The sequence below is a fragment of the Nerophis ophidion genome, linkage group LG08 (assembly GCF_033978795.1).
Source record: "Nerophis ophidion isolate RoL-2023_Sa linkage group LG08, RoL_Noph_v1.0, whole genome shotgun sequence".
In the NCBI taxonomy this organism is placed as follows: domain Eukaryota; kingdom Metazoa; phylum Chordata; class Actinopteri; order Syngnathiformes; family Syngnathidae; genus Nerophis; species Nerophis ophidion.
In genome coordinates this window covers 28986251-29008730 of record NC_084618.1, presented here as the reverse complement: position 1 = coordinate 29008730, position 22480 = coordinate 28986251, and the positions used below count along the sequence as shown (strand labels likewise).

Below are 22480 nucleotides of genomic sequence, written 5' to 3'. Positions count from 1 at the left end.
CTCTGTATTATAATTTCACCATCATTAGCGGCGTCTCTGGGACCCTCCCCATCATGGGCTCCTAGAATCCGTCTCCTTTACACCCCCTTTTCAGCGCCCCTGACCGGGGTGTCCAAAGTGATTTTTTTTTTTTTAACAGTCTCAAAACATTACAAAATAAAAGGCATGAAAAAGTGGAGAAATGTTGCAATGTTGCGTGAAATAACACAGTTGTTTTTTTCCTTCAAAGGGTCATCAAAAAATAATGAATCCAAATCAATGTTTTTATGAATTATTGACATATTTAAGGCTCCAATTACTTCACATCAAATATTGCACTTTAAAATATCTGTTAGGGAAAAATACTGCATATTAGGTGTTTGCCATATAAAACACTAACTTTTCTTCATCATAAAAAAAAAATAAAATAAAATTTAAAAAAAATATATATATATAAAATAATGAAAATTTAACAATGAATACATCTGAGGTTGATTTAGAGTTCAGTTTATATAAAAAAAAAATGTTTTAAATGTATGACTAACTTTTATGAGTTGGGCCCTTTTTGATCGCCAATAATTTTAGTGGGATTTTCTACTAAAATTTCTATAAGCCGCTAATTTTTCCCTACGCTTTGAACCCTGCGACTTATAAATGGTGCAGCTAATTTTTGGACTTTCTTTGCTAACAAACACGTTTGAAATTCAACAAATAGTTTTCAAAAAACTGAAAAGGTTTGGATGAATTTGCTTACTGCAGCTGCTGCGGGGTGAACGTCTAGAGCAGGGGTTCTCAAATGGGGGTACTTGAAGGTATGCAAAGGGGTACGTAAGATTTTTTTTTTAAATATTCTAAAAATAGCAGCAATTCAAAAATCCTTTATGAATATATTTATTGAATAATACTTCAACAAAATATGAATATAAGTTCACAAACTGTGAAAAGAAATACAACAATGCAATATTCAGTGTTGACAGCTAGATTTTTTGTGGACATGTTCCATAAATATTGATGTTAAAGATTTATTTTTTTGTGAAGAAATGTTTAGAATTAAGTTCATGAATCCAGATGGATCTCTATTACAATCTCCAAAGAGGGCACATTAAGTTAATGATTACTTCTATGTGTAGAAATCTTTATTTATAATTGAAGCACTTGTTTATTTTTCAGCAAGTATTTAGTTATTTTTATATCTTTTTTCCAAATAGTTCATGAAAGACCACTACAAATGAGCAATGTTTTGCACTGTTATACAATTTAATAAATCAGAAACTGATGACATAGTGCTGTATTTTACTTCTTTATCTCTTTTTTTCAACCAAAAATGCTTTGCTCTGATTATGGGGTACTTGAATTAAAAAAATGAAAAAAGATGGAGAACCACTGCTCTAGAGTTTCCTTCCGTTTAATGCTTTAAACTGGAAGTACAAGTGCCGTTCTGTCTACTAGTTGTCCATAGCGTATGTTTTTCTTTATTCATTACTCCAAGAGACGTTTGTAGTGAAGTGAAGTGAATGATATTTATACAGCGCTTTTCTCAAGTGACGTGAAGCACTTTACATTGTGAAACCCATTGTCCAAGTTACATTTAAACCAGTGTGGGTGGCCCTTCGGAGCAGGTGGGTAAAGTGTCTTGCCCAAGGACACAATGGCAGTGACTAGGATGACGGAAGCGGGGTTCGAACCTGCAACCCTGAAGTTGCTGGCACGGCCGCTCTACCAACCGAGCTATACAATATAACTAAAACAACTCATACTTACTAAATCGTCCCATGTGTGATGTCTGCAGAAGTGTTTTTGTGCATATTTGTACATACTATCGCCACGTAATCAAGCTAATATACTAACATGTTTAAGTATCTGTGTTAGCATGATTAACTTCCAATGAAATAATTTTTGTATTGTTTGAGCTTGACAAATTCCCCAAAACGTCACCGTGAAGTTGAGTCTGTTTAACTGACTGGACCCACTAGCTGAAGCTAGTGGGTCCATGACAATGACTTCTGTTTTGTTTGATCAGCCGTTTGAAGTAAACAAACATTTACAGAATATTTCTGTGTAAATAACTCATTTCATAATGTATTTTGTCTGCGGCTTATAGTCCGGTGTGGTTAATATATGGACACTTGTTTTTTTTTTTCTTCTAAAATGTAGTTAGTGAGGCTTATATACCAGTGCGCTCTATTAGTCCGGAAAATAAGAGCGCACTGGTATTCAAGCCTCACTAACTAAATAATATACAAACCCTGTTTCCATATGAGTTGGGAAATTGTGTTAGATGTAAATGTAAACAGAATACAATGATTTGCAAATCATTTTCAACCCAGATTCAGTTGAATATGCTTCAAAGACAACATATTTGATGTTAAAACTGATAAACATTTTTTGTGTGTGCAAATAATCATTAACTTTAGAGTTTGATGCCAGTAACACGTGACAAAGAAGTTGGGAAAAGGGGCAATAAATACTGATAAAGTTGAGGACTGCTCATCAAACACTTATATGGAACATCCCACAGGTGTGCAGGCTATTTGGGAACAGGTGGGTGCCATGATTGGGTATAAAAGCAGCTTCAATGAAATACTAAGTATTTCACAAACAAGGATGGGGTGAGGGTCACCACTTTGTAAGCAAATTGTGGAACAGTTTTAGAACAACATTTCTCAACGAGCTATTGCAAGGAATTTAGGGATTTTACCATCTACGATGCGTAAAATCATCAAAATGTTCAGAGAATCTGGAGAAATCACTGCACGTAAGCGATGATATTACGGACCTTTGAGCCCTCAGGCGGTACTGCATCAAAAACCGACATCAGTGTGTAAAGGATATTACCACATGGGCTCAGGAACACTTCATAAAACCACTGTCATTAACTACAGTTGGTCGTAACATCTGTAAGTGCAAGTTGAAACTCTACTATGCAAAGCCAAACCGATTTATCAACAACACCCTGAAACGTCGCCGGCTTGTCTGGGCCTGAGCTCACCTAAGATGGACTGATGCAAAGTGGAAAGGTGTTCTGTGGTCTGACGAGTCCACATTTCAAATCATATTTGGAAACAGAGGATGTGGTGTCCTCCAGAAGAAAGAGGAAAATACCCATTCGGATTGTTATAGGCGCAAAGTTCAAAAGCCAGCATCTGTGATGGTATGGGGGTGCATTAGTGCCCAGGGCATGGGTAACGTACACATCTGTGAAGGCACCATTAATGCTGAATGGTCCATACAGGTTTTGGAGCAACATATGTTGTCATCCAAACAACAATATCATGGACGCCCCTGCTTATTTCAGCAAGTCACGTGTTACAACAGAGTGGTTTCGAAGTAAAAGAGTGCGGGTACTTTCCTGGCCCGCCTGCAGTCCAGACCTGTCTCCCATGGAAAATGCGTGGCGCATTATGAAGCGTAAAATACGACAGGGGAGACCCCGGACTGTTGAACGACTGAAGCTCTACATAAAACAAGAATGGCAAAGAATTCCACTTTCAAAGCTTCAACAATTAGTTTCCTCAGTTCCCAAACGTTTATTGAGTGTTGTTAAAAGAAAAGGTGATGTTACACAGTGGTGAACATACCCTTTCCCAACTACTTTGGCACGTGTTGCAGCCATGAAATTCTAAGTTAATTATTATTTGCAAAAAGAAATAAAGTTTATGAGTTTGAACATCAAATATCTTGTCTTTGCATTCAATTGAATATGGGTTGAAAAGGATTTGCAAATCATTGTATTCCGTTCATATTTACATCTAACACAATTTCCCAACTCATATGGAAACGGGGGTTGTATACATACATATATAAATACACACACACATATGAAATATATACATAATAATATATACATTCATATATGTAGTATTTGTTTTAAAAATGAAAAATATCAAAATGGCGCCCTTATGCTTTGGTTTTTCAGAGTGGTGCCATAAGTGGAAAAACTTTGAACACCCTAATCTATAATGTCAACCTGAGCTAGGTGGTCTCACCGGGGAGGACGCTACTGTGCTCCTTATGACCCGGTGATCTGCTCCCTTCATCTGCACGCAGGTGAACAACGCTCAGTCACATGACAATAACAACGACGTCACCGTAGAAGCCAAGTAGTCACCTGCTGAGGACATCAGGTAGTTGATGTTGATGGTTTCCGAGCGCGCGGCGCCTCGCTGCAGCTGCTCCTCCAGTTTGTGGCGCAGCAACGTGTTGTTGTCGATGCTGCGCTCCAGCTGAAGCCTTAGGTGACGAATCTCAGACAGCAGCTCTGCAAGGTCCAACGAGCCCGAGGGAGGAGCTTCCTGGGTCACGCTGCTGGATTGTTCTGTAAGGTGTTAAGAGTAAAAGTTATGTAATATTAAAACACGTTTTCCTTTTTTTATGCAGTCTAACACGTAAATAAACACTAGCAAAAGTCAGCTAACAATTGAGGAAATGGGATTCTATTTATTCCACCGGTAAACCCCTCTGGACTGCTGACTGATGAATTGTTATTATCTTGCCGTTTGGATGAAGAATTAATAGAATAGAATAGAATAGAAAGTATTTTATTGATCCCTGGGGGAAAATCAGCAAATCATCATCGCCACCATGAGTTAGAGAAAAAAAGTGCTGCAAATGAGCATCTTTTCGTGTCTTTCTCGCCATCTAAATTGAATGCCAAAGTTGACTGACATTTCTTGGTTTATGTCCGCAACCTTCTACTGTCCAGGTGAGATACATGATTTATGAACTGGAGTTAACTTTTACCAACTCGGTAACCCGGTTTTTCCGGTGTTGTTGTTGAGGAGATGCTGCTCCGTTATTGATTTAAGTAAAGTCTGAATGTCATTAAAACAGTTGGCTCCATCTTTTGACACTTCTTCCATTCCCGTCTTTGCACTCTACACCATTACAACAAAGATGACGGGAAGAAAACGCTGCCGCAGTTGAGCCACGTGAATAAGTCCGCCCAAAAAACGGCACATTCGGAAGAGACTGTCAGAAAGCGGTTTGAAGATGATCTGTAAAACATAATCTATGCAACATTTTGACCAAAGAACCACCTTTACATGTTATGTAAACCACAAGGAAGTGTTTTACATTTAGAAATAAAACTCTTTTAATGCGCCCTATAAGTGCCTGATATATGAAAAAAGATAAAAAATAGATCATTCATCGGCAGCGCGCCCTATGGTCCGGAAAATACGGTACAGATAAGGTTAGGTTAGAATAAAATAGAACGTTATGACAATGTATTAAATGCTTCATGATATATAGTGGCCACTTTTAGTCTGTGCTTTAAGAGGAATACAATAATTATAAATACTAAAAAACAATACTGTCTAAAACTACACAGGTAAGCATAGTTAAAGATAAACAGAAGAAGTTAAAGATAAATTGTAGGAATTTGTCCCATAATGTTGTCAACTCACTTGCAGCAGTTTACGCTACATGGGCGGTTTAGTCTAATAATTGACAACGGGCCAACCAGCTGTGTGCAGTTCTACGTATCTAAATGGGCATAACAGAAAAGTTAGTTTAACTAAATTAACCAACACTCTTTGTGCAGGTCTGGATGTTCGCCTTTCAAATGTTTACCTAAGTTGGATTGCCACCTTTGGCGAGGCATGTTTGTTATAAAGCCAAAATACCTCCATATACTCTTTATTAACCTTGTTAGAATTTATCAATTTTCTACTGCTTATTCACTTTGGGGACGCGGGTGGCGCTGATGCCTATTTAAGCTACAATCGGGCAGAAGGCGGTGTACACCCTGGACAAGGCATCGCAGGGCCAACACAGATAGAAAGACAACATTCACACTCTAGGGCCAATTTTGTGTTGCCAATCAACCTATCCCCAGGTGCATGTCTTTGAAAGTGGGAGGAAGAAGGAGTACCCAAAAGGAACCCACACAGTCACGGGCAGGACATGCACACTCCACACAGAAAGATCCCGAACCCGGGATTGAATCCAGGACTACTCAGGACCTTCGTATTGTGAGGCAGACGCACTAAACCAGGGGTGTCAAACTCAAATACAGAGTGGGCCAAAATTTAAAACTGAACAAAGCCGCGGGCCAAGGTTGAACAAATTAACCTTTTAATAGGGACCCAAACAAGTTTTGCATTGAACAAGCAAGGCTTATATTCAGTAACTTTATAGTGACATGCAAAATCGAGTTTCAAATAATAATAATATTAATTAAAAAATATCAATGGCATAAGAAATAAAATTTAAACACAAATTTAATGCCTCTTTTCTATTTGCAGCCTTCTGAGGTAAATATCAAAATATATTGTACCGTCCCGAAAGAGTTAGTGCTGCAAGGGATTCTGGGTATTTGTTCTGTTCTGTTTATGTTATGTTACAGTGCAGATGTTTTCCCGAAATGTGTTTTTCATTCTTGTTTGGTGTGAGTTCACAGTGTGGCGCATATTTGTAACAGTGTTAAAGTTGTTTATACGGCCAACCTCAGTGTGACCAGTTTGGTTGTTCACCTAGTATGCCTTGCATTCACTTGTGTGTGTGTAATAGCCGCATATATTATGCGAGTGTGCCTGCACGCTGTTTGTATGGAGGAAATGCGGACGTGACGACAGGTTGTAGAGAATGCTAAAGGCAGTGCCTTTAAGGCACGCCCTCAATATTGTTGTCCAGGTGGAAATCGGGAGAATTCTTGCCCCGGGAGATTTTCGGGAGGGGCACTGAACTTCGGGAGGATTGGCTAGTGTGAGAAATTGTGGTGTTACAGCGGCACCGCTGCTGTGTAATAACTGCAGGCCAGCTGTAATGTTAATTTGATATTGCTTCAAGGGCCAAATTAAATTATACGGCGGGCCAAATTTGGCCCGCGGGCCAGAGTTTGACACCCATGCACTAAACCCTCTTCCACCGTGCTGCCCAGTAGAATTTATTTTTTTGCCATTGTTCCTCTCTACACTGTTGTTGCTTCTATGCATTCTGTGTGTGTGTGTGTTTGTGTGTGTGTGTGTGTGTATTGAATCACTCAACATGCAAAATCAACACGACACGGTACCATGCAGATAAAAAATAAAAGTACCGATATTTTTCCAAGGCTGTATACCTTTTTAATTCATTAGTATCACGGCATTTTGTTAGTACTGGTATACCGTACAGTTTGAATTCAGGACAAAAAGAAAAACACGTGTGCTTGTCTTACATAAAGATTGTGAATGATAGACCAAAACAACAAAACAAGTGTGGTTCCTCTTTAAGTGTGAAAATTACGTAGTGTTAAGTGTAAATGTTATGTATTATTAAGTGTAAATGTTATGTATTGTCAAACGTGTGCACAAACGTACGTGTAGCATCGCTCCTGAGCTTCTCGTGGACCTGCAGCTCCACGCGCAGTGACTGCATGAGGTGCTGCGAGTCGCTGAACTGCTGCCTGTGCAGCTTCACCTGGTCCTGCAAGCTGGAGAAGAAGTCATGTTTGTCATGTGATCACCACGACAAACATACAGGAGTGCGAGGAGAATGAGCAAGGGAAAGGAGGAGTGAAACGCTAAACCCGTGGTTTCATGTTTCAAGCAGACCAATGTTATTAGGCCACAGGTCTCTTACACTATTGTGTGTGGGCATTTAAAAGGAGCAGCACTAATATTTGCTGTCATGGAAGTCACCAGTGTGCGTACCTGCATATCTGCTCCTGACTGGCGTGCAGTGAGTCCTGCAGCAGCTCCTTCTCCTGTCTCAGGACCTCATACTCCTTCCTGCTCTGCTCCAGTTTGGCCGTGCGCCTCGCCAGGTTCTCCTGCAGCCTCTCGCTCTCCTTCTGCATGTCTAAAGAAGATGATGTGATGTGTGACATACGTGCCAATATAAGAGGCTAAAGGTATGTGGGTTAGCGGTACCTTTACATTCCAAACTGAGCTGCTCCTTCAGCACTTGGTTCTGACCCCAAAGGAAGCGTACCTCGCTCACCAGCTGACTCTGCTCTTCACTCCCGTGGATGAAGATGTTTGTGGCTGCTGGTAACACACATGCACAATCGCCAGTGAGCAGACGGGTTCTGAACCAGCATCGATCAGCCAGAGAGAAAGGTCACCTCGGTCTTTCTCCACCTCGGCGAGCTTCTTCTCCAACTGCACCCTCAGGCGGTCGTTGGTGGAGATGCTTTCCTCCAGACGCTCTCTCAAGGCCCGAATCTCCTGCAGATGTTCTGACAGCAGGGCTGATTGGACAAGAGTTAAGAGTTTGGACGTTAACGTTGGACAACAATGTTTTTTTAACCTAATGTATGTTTTTACCTGAATTGATTAGGGTCGGCTGTTTTGTTTGTGAGCGGACATCCTCATGGTCCTGGTCTCTATCCGGACGATGGGTCATGATAGAGTAGTGCACCTCTAGTTCACTATGCAGGGTGGCATTGAGCTGTCCGCTGGTCCTCAGCTCCTCCTGCAAGCGTTCGTTCTCCCTCTGCAGCCCAAGCAGTTGGCTTCCTGTTTCCTGGTCACCCCCCAAGCTCTCTTCCCTGGATCCGCCCACTGCCAGGGTACCACAAGCATCTCTGGCACGCCGCTGGTCTGCACGTGAACACAGCAGTCAGTGAGGATGGTTCCACTAGTCTGATGGAACCGGATAGGTGCGACATGAATAATGAAACTTTAAGTGGGGGATGGAAACCGGACACCTGCCATGTCATTTGTAGCGGCACGAAATGCCTCAACGCACCGGAATGGTGGTGAGTAGAAAAGAAGTGCCGGCTCAGTGACATACCAGCACAGTTAAACCTAAAACTATGTTTCATCAAGTTAAATTTAAGACTTTTTTAACACCATAATGAATAAAATTTAAGAACATTTCACCTCAATAGTGACAAAAAACTGTAGGATTGAACTTATTAAAACTCTATGAGTACCCTTTATTTGTATGACAAAAACCTAATAAAATCAAATAAAAAGACACCTCAGCCAAAAAACTTGCTTATTTTGTTAGCACTTCATCTACCTTGTGTGGGTGAGCTGCCATGGCAGGAAGATGCCATTTTGTCCAAGGGGTGCAGGTCAAAGTGGGAGTTGTGGTGGCTGCTGGGACTATAACCTCTGACCTGATTCTGCAGACTTTGAATGAGGCGGTTCTTCTCCTGAAGCTCCTTGGCCAACCTGAGAGGAAGGAGGAGGAGTAAAAAGGTCTGCTACCATCTGACGGTTGACAGCTGTCACTCACATATAGGGATAGGTACCATTCACATATGAACCGATACGATACCAACTGCCGGTAGCTGGTAATAGACACCGGCATTCATCATTACCAATTTTCAGTACTTTCTTGTGGGTTAATATTAATTGTTTTGATGATAAAATCTATTTTTTATTAAAACATTTGAAACTGACCTGTTGTTACCTTGTTTCATTCACCCATTTCTGAGTTTAGTTTGTAAGTATAACATTAAATTACAAGTACAGTTGCAAATCAAAAACGTTAGATCAGGGATGAGCAAACTACGGCTTGCGGGCAACAGCCGGCACGTTGCTCCCTGTAATCCGGCCCACCAAATCTTAAAACAGAATTGAGCGAAAATGTGTTTGGAGAATTGCCACATCAAATCTGATACTAGACTTCGACGCACTGGCAAAAAAGGGTGATAAACAACACTGCTCCCACTAAAAGAGAACATAAGTGTTAACCCTGTAATACCATTGTTATGTTTCTTTGCTGTTCTGTATATGATATGGTTTAAAATAGATGTATAATGATTAAATTAGCCCATGTTTGAGAAGTCTGCTCTTAGTTCCAACAGATCCGATATGCTTTGAAATGATTTGATATGCTTTGAAATGCATAAAATGTAAAATTTCAAAAGCCAATGTGGCCCCTGAGCCAAAAAGTTTGCCCACCTCTGCGTTAGATGCAGGTAGTCTAGTTTATGATGCGTTGCGCCATTAAAAGTGATAATACTGTAAGTATTGCACTTATTACGCACCATCTGTTTGATTGTAAAGTGCAGCTTAGTTGTAGTGTTCATTGACAAATATGAAAGTGTTGAAATCACCATGTAAAATCATTAATGATAATCAGTAACATGTCAACAGCAGAGCCAATGTACAGTATATAAGCATCAAGCTGGCGCATTTTTGGAAAAAAAAATGGAGCCTTACTTTACTTACGTTGGAGTGTTTTTTAGTCAGTTGCTTTGTTGGCATTGAAAACTGCAACTATTCCTAAAGGTAGCTTGGCTGATTTCATTTTCAGTGCTACTGGAGTGATTGCCAAGTTCAAAGAGGCAACCAGGTGTGATGTCATGCGCGATCCAGGTACTGAAACATGGCACCATTGGATGAGATGGGGGTGCGTGCCTATGAAGTACGGGTTTCAGTACCCATCCTTACATCAAGCACATTTGATTGGAGCGCTAAACTCCGCCCGCTCGCAAAATCACAAAGATTTACAACTGAGGCACTCAAGAAAAGTGGTGAATCAGAGACTACTGATAATCACAGAGTGAAAATGTCCACACAGACAGCAAACATCATGCCGTCACAACATGCCCCACTCACAGGTCAAAACGCTCGCTAGCACGTTCGGCCGCGTTGACATTGTGTTGGAGCATGAAGATCACGTGGTGCCTCAGCCTCTGTCGCTCGCCCTCTAGCTCTTGACGCAGATTATTTATCTCCTGCTGTATTTGAGCGGGGCTGTCGGTTGGCCCGCACACACTACAAAGACAAACATATTATGTCCTGCATGTCATCCCATCCCCGATGGCGATAGCTGATTGATAATTCTGTTGGGGTCCTGATGTGTAACATTGTAGTGACCCAGTTGTCAGCCATGTAACATCAATTGCTTTGTCAGCACACTTTAAAGTAGGTCAACAGCCAGACATCATTCAGACCCAACAACCCAAACGGGGTCATAAGGCAATGAAAAAGAGGAAGGAAGTCATGAGGCGCACACAACAAACAATAAAATGAAAAAAATAATCAATCAATGCAAAAAAAACATCAGTCATATGCAGAATCCTCAAAAAGAGCAATTGATTCTATTTTCAGAGGTAGAATCTTAAGAAATAATTTTTAATATTGGGCATTTTTGAATGTTAAAAACAAACATATTGTATATTTCTATTTGTCTTAATACTCATTTAAAATTGTTACTTCTGTGCATACAAAAAGTTATGTTTTCATATCTTGAGTAATACACTTATATATTGATATGCGATTGTATGCACGTCTGGTGATATTTTCATATCTGTTAATGCTGACTATATGTGCAATATCCATGTGCATTGTCTTCATAAAGCACATTTTAATATATGCAACAAATTAGCACACTTGCTCTTGATCACTTTTTAATCACTTTAACGACAATGGTCACTTTATTCCTGATCTGAACTAAGGTGAAGTCATGCAGCCAACCTACCGTACTGTTTATAGATATATATATATATGTCTGTGTATTTTACTGTACTGTTTTTGATGTCTGATGTTGGTGCAGTCTATATAACCTCAAGATGGAAATTAGTAAGGATGATACAGTATCAAAATCTTACAATTTTACGATATAATAACGGTGTTAAGTACATAAAAGACTTAAAAATGCTATAGTGTCCAAAATGAAGTGGCAGGAATGTTTAGAATAACACACAAACATAATGATCTAATCATATTTTTTTGTACTATACTAACATTTATTTTCAGGTGCAAAAAAATGTGTGGGAACATCCGCTGTTACAAGAAAAAAAACTTACAGTGAAGTGTCTTTAAAGTGACAATATAAACATCCTGTGTAACAAATGTTCACTGTAATGTGCTTTAAATTTTACTTTCTGAAAAGTAATGTCTTCTGCAAGTGGAACTTTTAAAATCATTCGGGAAAATGCTGATTTTCAGAAAAGCTAACTGAAAATGTAACTTTTAATAAACTGATGTTCAGTCTTGCTGGCTTTAAATATATTTTCTGGGTAATGATTTATCAGGTAGCTTCTCATATTCCGCGCTCCCGTTAGGCACTTTCGCTTTGTACTGTGCGTCGTGACCGGTGTTCTGTATTGGCTTGAGATGAAAATGACCCGCTTTGCTTTGCCAGAGTTTGTTTATCTGTGTGTTAGCAACATAACCCAAGAAGATATGGATGCATTTTGATGAAACTTCCGAGAAAAAAAACAACTATTCCTTTATATTTTTCTCCCCTCAGGCTCTAGGGCGTTCCAAGCTCCCCTTTGCTGCTCGTGCTCTACGTAGAAGACTTTTTTGGTTTATTTTCTGACCAGCCATTGCAAAAGTGACAGAAAAAAACTACACTCACCAAGGTTTGGTTGATACTGTCAAGCGTCACAGCATTATTGTGAGGATGTTGAAACCACAGAACCGCGGTATCGACAACATTGTTAAATCCTTAGCCTTTGGCTGCATTCTGGCACATTTACATTTTTATGTCCATTAATGTAAATTGTCCCAAGTAACAAATAAAGCCATGGCATTTTTGTAATATTTAAAAGCCCTGTCAGGGGTATCCTTCCACCCACCAGACCAGAAAAGAGGAAAAAAAATCATGTCTCACTTGCATGAAGTCTCCAAAAAGAAAAAGACCAGTCAACTTCAACAAAAAACTAAGTCACGTGACCTTTGCAGCTTTCAACAAATACATGTCCTGTGCACCGCACACAAAAGTGGCAAATATCTACAAGTGGTGTTGAAAGTTGAGATGTACCTGCGAGAAAGCTCCAGAGCAGCCATGTCTTCATTATCCAGCTGAGCCTCTCCTAACAGACAACAAAGCTGTTAAGGACTTAATACTGTATAATACCTCTTTCGTACAACAAATGTATTTTTTGATTAGCCTGTGTGTTAGCTGTATGTTTTCTGCAGTTTACCTTTGTCCAGGCGTCCTTCCAACCCCTCCAGAATACTCAAGCTCTTGTCTAGCTGCCCCTTGACCACCTCTCCCATATAACAGTCCACTTCGCTGGCCTGTAGCATCTCCTGCAAGGACCGGCTCAGTTCCCCCATTTGTCGCCGCTGCAGGGCAGCCTGCCTGCGGCTGTCCTTGATTTGCTGTCTTAGTTGCGACAGCTCCCTGGCTTGTGACTGCACCAGCGAGTCCAAACTGTGGAACCGACATATTGAGGTCAGACAGAAGATGCAACTTGCCAAAAATTGTGCATGCAGTATGGCATCACCTTCAAGACAAAAACATCGCAGATTGTATGAATTTTATTTGGTCTAGTCATGTGACAATTGTGCTAAAATGTAATGTGACGTAACTTTGTCCAAGGATTAAATGTGCAGTTTATTGTAAGTAGAAGGCCAAACCTGGCAGGTGACGTAGAGCGGCTCCGGTTGTGCTGGAGCTGCTCCTTCATGCTGTTGTTCCTCCCTGCCTCTCTGTTCATGTGGCTGCTTTTACTTTTAATTGCCTGGTCCTCTCCGACATCTTCTTTCTCCCCTATCTGCCCTTGACTAGGTCTCCTATTATGACTGCGGCCCTGTGAGCTGTCCTGATCCATTGACTGGTCAGAGTGGCTGGCCATTGGGTCGCATGAGTTCCTCCGCAGAAGACTTTGCAACTGGAGGATAATTTTGTTTTGGCTTTCCAGCTGGATCTTCAGGTCTCGGACCTGCGTTTGAAGGTGGAGTGGGTCATCAGAGAGGCCGCAGTCCTCGTAGGCCAACGGGCTCTTCATACTGGCCTGAAAACATGCATCGGCATTACGTTAGCGATTTAAATATTTCCACAGAACGGCTGTGTGTAATCGAGTACCTTGGCCGAGCTTAAAGTGGGGGAACTCGGGTATGGAGTGCTGGAAGTGGAGTACAGATTTTCAGTGGAAGAAAAGTGTGCCTGCTCATGTGCCCTCAATAACGGGAGACTGCCACTTGGGTTCACAGCCACCTCTCGGTCTGGATATGTGGAGATAAAGAATACCAAAAAAGGTCTGAACACTACAGTTTTAGAAGACAGCTCGGGGGACACAAGGCTATATAATAAATAAATACAAAAGAGAGGAAAAAAGAAAGTTTTCAGGTGCTGAAAAAACATTCCAAAACTTGAGCGTGATTACATGCAAGAATTTATCCATGCGGAACATTGCATGGCATTAAGGAGAAACACTGCACTGAAACCAGCAGAAGACACCGTGAGGTTAGGAGGGAGACTAAAAGATCAAAGTTGTGTTACAGCTTCTGTTCACGCCTCATGCAGACCATTAGAGTGCCCACTCTAAAGTGTGTGAGATTAGTATCCACTCATCAGAAGGTGTCTAACCTGTGCTACTGCACTCTTCCCTATTGTTCTCACTCTTGCCTGTGGTTTCGTAACCCAGGTCCTGACAATCCACCTGCACACCTTTGTCATCCTTCTCCAGAGCTGGGATTGGAGGTAATGTTTTTGTTAAGTTATCAAACTTTAGCTCATGTCTTGATCCTTCATGACTCAACTGAAGAAACAAACAAGTTCAAACGAATACAACTGGTGTTCTCACCTCTCTGTGTAGTGTTGGGTGATGGTGTCATGGTGACTGAGGCCAGTTTCTCCTCCAGATTTTTACAGGTTTTTTTTTTCTCCCTTAGAGCCTTGTGTAAAGCCTCCAGCTGGGCCTGGACACTAGGTGGTAACCCCTTGGCATCCAGCACTACTGCATGGGCCTCATTTTGTTCTCCACAGGCCCTCTCCACCTGCAGGGAGGCTTGGAGCTCACAAATCCTCTGAGAGCGCTCAGCAAAGACCTTGAACAGGAGCTGCAGACTGCAATAAAGCGCCGGGTGGGGTTCTGTCAATGCAGCGCTGCTTGGCTGAGCGGTTTGGGTCAGACGCTCGAGTTCTTGTCTCTCTTGCAGAGCATTCTGGAGGTTGTCCAAATGCGCCTGTAAGTCAACAGTGGTCAAGGAGCCATTTGCACAGTGTGCTGCCAGATAAGTGATGACAGATTCTGTTAAACTAAGGCATTTTGCAAGAACTTTGGTCATCTCCTTATCTAAACATCCTTGTGCCACTTCAATATCCCTCAACTCTTTTTCCTTGAACGATCCAGACATCATTTGTGCTGAAATACTATTTATCTCTGCAGAATTCAGTCTATCCTGGTCACAAAGCACTTCGTCCTGTATAGACAGTGAATGTGGTTGCAGCTCGTGCGAAGAACCATCAGTTCCTTCAGAGACACCACTGGAGCTTTGCGTGTTTGACGCAACATTTACTGCCTCTATCTCAAAACAAAGGTCTCTGATTTCGGACTGCTTTTCCTGGCTGTCTGACGACAAGATGAGTTTCTCTGCCATGTTTAAAAGTTGTGTAAGGTGGTTGTTGAGATTCTCTTTCTCTCGTAGTGCTTTCTGTAAGTCGATGCATCTGCCGCAGAAGGTGGCTTCGGAATCCCCACAACCGGAGGCTGTGCCCATACTGGTGTGCGTTCCAAACTCACCCTGGATGTCCAGACTACAGGCTGTCAGGTCTGCAATTGTGGACTCAGCAGCTTGCAAAGCCTCCATGTACTGCCGATTGAGGCGTTCTTTCTCCTGGAGCTGAGCGCGGAGCTCCTGCCAATCGGCCAGCTGCTCGCTGAGCTTTCTGATCAAAGTCTCTTTCTCCTGGCACTCCTGGTGAAGAAGCTCCAGTTGAGTAAAAAGAGCACAGCTATCCTGGGTGTTATCCAGAGTGTGTGTGGCTGGACAGCCGCTATCATAAGCAGGGCCGTGGGAGGAAGAAGGACAAGTGCTTGGTTGGGAAGACATTGTGGAGTCAGAGTTTAAAAACAGTTGCTGGAAAGCATCTGCGTGAAGGGGTTGGACATAATCAGAATCTCTTTCTGACTGTGAGTTGCTGCAAGCTTCCATTCTTTGCTTCACTAGGACGGGCAGACGAGATCTGATACTGACCTAAAAGAGAAACAGGGAAATGAAGACACTGACAATGACCTCTATTACAACTAACACCCTCTGACCACAATACAAAACCTACCTTATGCTTTGAAGTCTTGCTTTGATCATTAGCTTCCCCTGTGGGGACCGGTGTCCACCCATCGTTAGCATTCTTCTCATCTTCCTTTGCCATCTTAGTGACTATAGCTTGAACTTTAATGGCAGGTTGCGAAGTTTCTCTGCTTTGCCCGTCGCTGCTGTTCTCTGAGGCATCTTCGCTCTCTTTTTCTTTACACTCAGTAGACCTGTGCTCTTTCAGCAGGCCTCGCAGTTGCACATTTTCAGTTGTTAGCCTGAGGACTTCCTCTCTGTAACAAGACATTTTTTAAAGGTTTAGGCAGGGGCGTATTGAAGCGGAGGCTAGCTTTGTATTAAAAAAAGATCCACCTTAGTTGCAGGAGTGATGTAGCCTTACAGTCAGTCAGCAAGGATTTAAGGGTCACTTCATCTCGGCTTGTCTCAATAATGTCTGCATTGGCAGAGTGAGCATGAGCTCTGTTCTGGCCAAGGCCGCTGTCCACACTTTCATCACCAAATGGCTATACGCATTAAAAGAATAGTTAAGAAATATGGCGAAGTGTTTTAAGTAAAATATAATGTATCTATGTCCATACCTGCCCATGTTTGAGGTCTGTCTGACTCCAACTGTCTTGAAACGACCGATATGTTGGGTAAGGCACCTGCGGCGTGTCTGTTTTCCTCTCAAGCTGCTAGAGTAATGGGATGGGAGGCGAGTATGACATACATGGCTTGATAAAAATAAAACTCAATGAGGGAACAGAAGCCAAAGAACACTGCAAAGCAACAGTGGGATGGCGTGACGTGTCTAATGTGGCATGGCAAAGAGAGACCAATTCATGGGCACACACAAATAGAGAAAAATGTCTGGTTAGGAACACAGAAGGAAAGAGTTGAGATAGGCATGGGCGATATGACCTAAAAACTAATTTTCCAAAATTATGTTTCCCCTCCTACTTTTCAAAGAAACCAATGAATACAAATAACAGAAGTATATTGAACAGTGTATATTGAAATTGAAATGACACTGCATAAACTGAATTTTACTCTCTTAGCAAAATTATATTTTCTATTAAGCTACTTCTAGATCAAATCGTACTTTTTAAGCGATCATTTTCAAAAAACAAAACTAATAACTTCCTCTTGAGGCAATACGTCAGCTTGAATAAAATACTTCTGCAAACAAAAATGTTACACTGTACATTTAAGCAAATAAATAATCTCCAACAATGACATTAATGCAGTGCAAACTTAAAATTTCTGCCTTTAATAAAATACATCTGTAAATAAAAATGTAACATTGCACATTGCATGCAAATAAACTCCAATAAATATATTAAGATACCAATAATAAAAATAAAAATCAATCATATAAATAACATGTACATTTATGTTTTGAATAAACTACGACTTTAAATAAAAATTTAGTATTGTACACAGTATTGTAAACTCAATGAGGGATCAGAAGCCAAAAAACACTGCAAAGCAACAGTGGGGTGACATGTCCAATGTGGCATGTATGCAAATAAAGAATAAAGTAAAACTTTGGGATGACTCTATAGTTGTAGTAAGTAGATAAACGCAGGCTTTTCCCTGAAGTATCTTGGGCTCCTTATTAGTGAGTACCGATGTTAATAACAATTTACATGTCATCGTAAATGTAATATATCACTATATTGATGATTATATGGGTTATAATTCCACTACAGTTTTGCAGCAGCACATGTGCGTACGAGCTGAATGAGAAGAACAACTGCTTTAGTGATTGCTCTGTGTATTATTCTCTTTTTTCATGAAACTGTACATGGCACCTTGTGTAAATGATTTTGCAACAGTTATACGCTTCTTAGGTAGAGTTTGTTGTTGTTGCGGCCTTGTTTGCCTGGCTAAAAGTTGCATTCACCCTACTTGGCTCGATCCTGTTTTAGATGCTAAAATATGTTCATTGTGCTGCTGCCTTTTTTAAAGAAACTGAAGCGTGCAGTCATTTGTTCCATGCCTGTTGCTGCAAATCTAAAGGACTGGCAACACTTTTCTTTTTTTGGAACATCTTGCTCTTGTAAGCAAAAGCATTTGCCATGTTTTGATAGGCCTGTAGATCTCCACTGCGGAAGTAAGGAGGCGGGCGAGGGCTCAGCTCATGGGGGCAAGAAAAATATGGTGGAGCAAAAGGAGAAAAACATTGATATATTTATTAATTCTTTTTTAAATCGTCTGCAACAAAAAAACTTGAAAATAGATATATCGCCCAGGCCTAAGTTAAGGGGATCTTTTCTACAACAAGAAAACACAAACTTGTACAACAAATACAGTGGAACTCTGATTTACGAACCCCTTTATTTGAAAATATTTAGATTGAGCTAAATATTCCTGTGTGCGAACTACTTATTTTGTGCTTGTTTGTATTGAAGGGATAGAGGAAGCCAGCTTCGTACCACAGCAAGTTTTTATTTGTGATAACAGACTTTTCTTGAAAAGTCAAATCTGTGATAACAGCAGCGGAGCAGGCTACCTCTCGTTCAGTGAAGCCTCTTCCAAGAGCGCACACACACAGCACCCATTCCTTCTGCCCCGTCTGCTCTTTTCTCTCCTCTTGTGAGCTGCTCCTTTTTCGATGTTAATGTACTCTAAGTGGATTTCACTTAAAGATGTTTATTATGTTTATTAAATGATTTGGGGGATTTATGATTGTTTGTGAGAGCACCAAAGGGACTTCTGTGTGTCAGAGTGTTTGCAGAGCAGCTAGTTGTCATCATCATTTTGGATTGGTAATAGAGATAGTTAAGTCATCACCTCCTTGTTATGTTTGATATAGAATATTGTACATCACTTTATGTTCTGTTCAAACTTTAACTCAAATATGGACTTTTGGCAAGGCTGGAACACATTATTCATATTTACATTGCTTCTTATGGAGAAATGTGCTTGACATTACAAACCTTTGTAACTATACAAACTTTTGTAACTACAAACCCTGATTTAGAGCCAATTAAGTTTGTAAATCAAGGTTCCACTGTACAAAGAGACCTGCTGCATTCGAGACTGCTGAGAAGACCTCCTGATAGTCATGTTTCAGGAATGGCTAATGACCGCAGTAAACTAGTATTTGCTCTGTTTGTCATTTTACCAAATAATAAAAAATAATAATAAAGTAACAATGTTGCATACATCAGATAATTTTTAAAGACTTCGTAAGTAAGAACTGCAATGTCATCCCAAAGCATTTTTCCAGGTCTCAATGCTTCCCAGTATTCTTGAACGCAGCATCATATAACAAGGTTCAAAGGTTATACAGGAGGCTTTTGAGGTGGATGGACATGGCTAGGACATGAATTTCTGAGTGGTTACTAAGTGCAGACACACATCTCTGCCGATTAAAAACATAACGTGTCTAGCGGTGAGAGATTTAGCAGAGAAAAGCTCCATTTCTGTGCCTCTAACCTGGTTCCAGGGGTTATCGATGGCTTCCTTGCTGAAGGCATCATTATGTTTGGTCTTCTCCAGTGATGACAGTCTGTTCTTTAGCTCACTGTTTAAAGTTTCAAGTCTGCTGACGCAGTCCTGCAGTTCCAGCACCTAATGCCCACAATGTCAGAAGAAATAAAATGCGATTATATTTTTCTTTAATTTCAAAAAAGGATCATTGTAGAAGAGAATGTCACCTTCTGCTTGAGCTCCAGTGGTGAGCTGTAATCCTGCCCCTCGCCCACACATATACTCATGTAAGAGGTCTGGTCGCAAATGAAACTCAGTGTGTCACCTGAAGCAAAAACATCTATGTTTTGCCAAATTTAGACACAAGGTGCTATTTCCTGGTCATACCACAGTCTTTGGCACCGCCCACTCCACCTCCTCGATCCTGGATAGCCCCCAAGCGAGTCTGTAAAGAGGTATTCCAGCGTTGGGCATCTTCAAGTTGATGCCGTACACTCTCTAGTTCTTTGGGGTCCACTGCGCTCTGACCTGTACATAGAAGTGAAAGACAAGAAGAATGTGTAACGAGTGTAGTGAAGCTTTGACAGACAGCATTTAGGTCAACAAAATTAAACTTGCACACTAACATGAGCTCTGTTAAAAATATACTAATAATACAAGTATATATTATTAACAATTGAAGTGAAAATGTACATTTGAAGGGTGTTTCATGTGATTATATTAATAGGGAAATGTCATCAGTTATAATTGTCTCAATCCATCCTCTATTGTGAGCTGTTCACATGAAGGCTCGTTAAACACAGCTGACCTATTTCTACACCTGCCCCTCTTGTGTGTGTGACGACAGATGGGGGTGTGGATGTAATGCAAAATCTACCACACACGCTAACATGTGGGTAAACTCGCAAGTAATTGGGCTTACGGGACTACCTGGGTTCTCATAGACACTTTCAATCAGTCTCAACCCAGTGCCTTGATGTTACTCTTAGGAGATGAGGAGAGGAGAGTTCTGTTTTAAACAAACCTTTGGTATGTTGTGTTGGCTTATTATATAACAACATGTTTATAAAGTGGATCTAATTAATGTGGCAGATGGCTGAATAGGATGGATTAATACCGTCGTGACAAACAGACAGGCATTTAGAACAGGCACACAATGTTTAGAGCAAGAAGTCAAAAGAGGAGCAAACAAAATATTTTATTTACATTTTTTAATAAAAGGGACAGACATAGAGGAATGGAAATTGATACATGTAAGAGGCGTGACAAAGACAACATACAGAAAGTCAGCATGCAGATGAGCAGGTGGTGATGGGGATGAATAGTAGACAGAAAGAGCACAGATGCTCAAGTAAAAATCACATTAGAGTGATCTTGTTAGCAAGAGCAAACATTGGACAAAAAAGACTGGACAAAGAATACGGGCACGTCTGTGTGTATGGGTCTTCTGTGTGGTCATTAATTCCTCTCCCTCAATAGGCCTTACCAGAACTTCAGTTTTGTAAGTCTCCTAGCAACCTAATTGATAAACAAAACGCCACTTTTCCCCCATTGACATCCTGAGGAAATCAAAAGGGGTTACACTGCACCTTCTCTGGCTTTGGCTCTGTCTAGCTCTTGCTCCAGGTTGTCCCTGAGATCTTCGTTTGTTTTGATGCTGTCCTCATGCTTCTGCCTAAGAAGCTGTACCGCTGTCAGCTCCATTTGAAGAGCATGAAAACGTTGGGCGCTGCAAACAAACCCAGACATTTAATAATTCATTTATTGAACAATAAGTTAACTCAGTGCTTCTCAAATACTTTGTTACGCCCCCGCCCAAGGAAAAAGAAAATATTTTGTGCGATCCCACCCCCACCACTCTTCACTGTGACTGTAATTAGTAGAATTTATCCAGAAATTTGGTGTTACTATACCTCTGCATAACATTGTAAGCTTATTAACATTAAAGGAAACAACACACCGTCTCCCAATGTGGTTTCAGTGAAGCCAATTGCTATATATGCTTCATCATATTCTGGTACACTTACCCACTTACCCCCTGGCATCGCACCGCAACCCCCCCACCCCCCCAAACTAAGTGGATTTTTCCATCTGTGTGCTGCCCCACCTGTCCTGCTCTTTCACAGTCCTAACCAGGCTGGAGTAGAGCTGCTGCTCAGCCCTCAAAGCTTTGTTTAGAGCTTCGTGTTCCTGCTGTAATGCTACAAGGCTGGGAAGTACCTAAAAACCACAAAGAGCAAACACTTTAATATGGTTTCTATTCTATATAACTAACGAAAAAATTGGTTGAGGTTTTTAGTTTACTTCTTGCTGGCTGTCGCCACCAATCATAGTTCTCTCCCTTTGAGGAAGTCCAGTATGCGATCGATCCATGCTGCTGCTAATGGCTCGATCCTGGCTGTGATCACCCTGACCGAGACGCTGCTGAAGAACCTGCTCAGTGAACATAAAGAAAAGGTCAGACAGCTGGAGAATAAGCTGAAGAAAATGCTCCTTTAGACAAAGATAATTCTTACAAGGATAATTTCATCTTTGGTCTCCATAGTGGCTGTGAGGGACTCGATATTGGCAGCCTGACCTTCACTGCGGACCTCCAACTCAGAGAGCAATGACTGGAGTTCTGCCAAAGAAATCTAGATGGATGACGTACCATAAGTGATTACAACAAAAATCAAGGAACATGTCCAGATAATGGCGAAAAGTAAGACCTTCAGTTCATTCTCCCGCTTCAGCGCTTTGTTGAGTGCCTCTGTTTTCTGGGCCAGCTCTTTTTTTAGGATAACAACAGTCTTCTTAGAGAGCGGAATGTTCTCCATGCTGTCATCACTGTTCCTCCTGGACAACTCAGCTGCAGCACAGGAAAATATTAGTTTTTTTAAATGTGTCGCTAACATCTACTGACAAATGTGCAGTGGGGCGGGCTTCACCTTCACGCTCCTCTAACCTCTCTTGCATGATCCGGATAGTTTGTCTGAGCTCTAGCACGTTATCCGGCGCCTTGTCGTGCTCTGTCATCAAATGATCCCTCTCCTGGCCATGCTGAAGAAGCCTCTGCAAAAAAACCGACACATAGCCATGAACAAATAATACTTTCAAACAGATATTAAATAATACCAAATGCATCAAAGAGTAATTTCAGAATGGAAGAAAGGATTAGGGTCTCTGTGGGTGTTCTAATTTCATTCCTCCTC

General features: G+C 41.1%; 1 protein-coding gene across 15 annotated transcripts in view; it reads right to left on the bottom strand.

The window, feature by feature from the left end:
* Positions 1 to 22480, bottom strand: part of cdk5rap2 (CDK5 regulatory subunit associated protein 2) — a 68193-nt gene that overhangs the window by 8691 nt on the left and 37022 nt on the right. For 7 of the 15 annotated variants that reach the window (XM_061908206.1, XM_061908207.1, XM_061908209.1 and 4 more), the window contains 27 exons: positions 22217 to 22340; positions 21998 to 22137; positions 21806 to 21922; positions 21594 to 21722; positions 21397 to 21509; positions 20879 to 21018; positions 19677 to 19817; positions 19517 to 19629; positions 19296 to 19430; positions 16451 to 16546; positions 16224 to 16375; positions 15877 to 16144; positions 14402 to 15794; positions 14185 to 14286; positions 13681 to 13820; positions 13233 to 13609; positions 12794 to 13026; positions 12631 to 12682; positions 10476 to 10634; positions 8926 to 9080; positions 8226 to 8501; positions 8024 to 8149; positions 7830 to 7946; positions 7611 to 7758; positions 7278 to 7390; positions 4088 to 4294; positions 3966 to 4016 (listed from right to left, as the gene is read on the bottom strand). In XM_061908206.1, coding sequence (XP_061764190.1) covers positions 3966 to 4016; positions 4088 to 4294; positions 7278 to 7390; positions 7611 to 7758; positions 7830 to 7946; positions 8024 to 8149; positions 8226 to 8501; positions 8926 to 9080; positions 10476 to 10634; positions 12631 to 12682; positions 12794 to 13026; positions 13233 to 13609; positions 13681 to 13820; positions 14185 to 14286; positions 14402 to 15794; positions 15877 to 16144; positions 16224 to 16375; positions 16451 to 16546; positions 19296 to 19430; positions 19517 to 19629; positions 19677 to 19817; positions 20879 to 21018; positions 21397 to 21509; positions 21594 to 21722; positions 21806 to 21922; positions 21998 to 22137; positions 22217 to 22340 — 5317 coding nt within the window. The remainder of the gene's footprint in view (positions 1 to 3965; positions 4017 to 4087; positions 4295 to 7277; positions 7391 to 7610; positions 7759 to 7829; positions 7947 to 8023; positions 8150 to 8225; positions 8502 to 8925; positions 9081 to 10475; positions 10635 to 12630; positions 12683 to 12793; positions 13027 to 13232; positions 13610 to 13680; positions 13821 to 14184; positions 14287 to 14401; positions 15795 to 15876; positions 16145 to 16223; positions 16376 to 16450; positions 16547 to 19295; positions 19431 to 19516; positions 19630 to 19676; positions 19818 to 20878; positions 21019 to 21396; positions 21510 to 21593; positions 21723 to 21805; positions 21923 to 21997; positions 22138 to 22216; positions 22341 to 22480) is intronic. The other 8 variants (XM_061908196.1, XM_061908197.1, XM_061908198.1 and 5 more) reach the window with 8 other exon arrangements.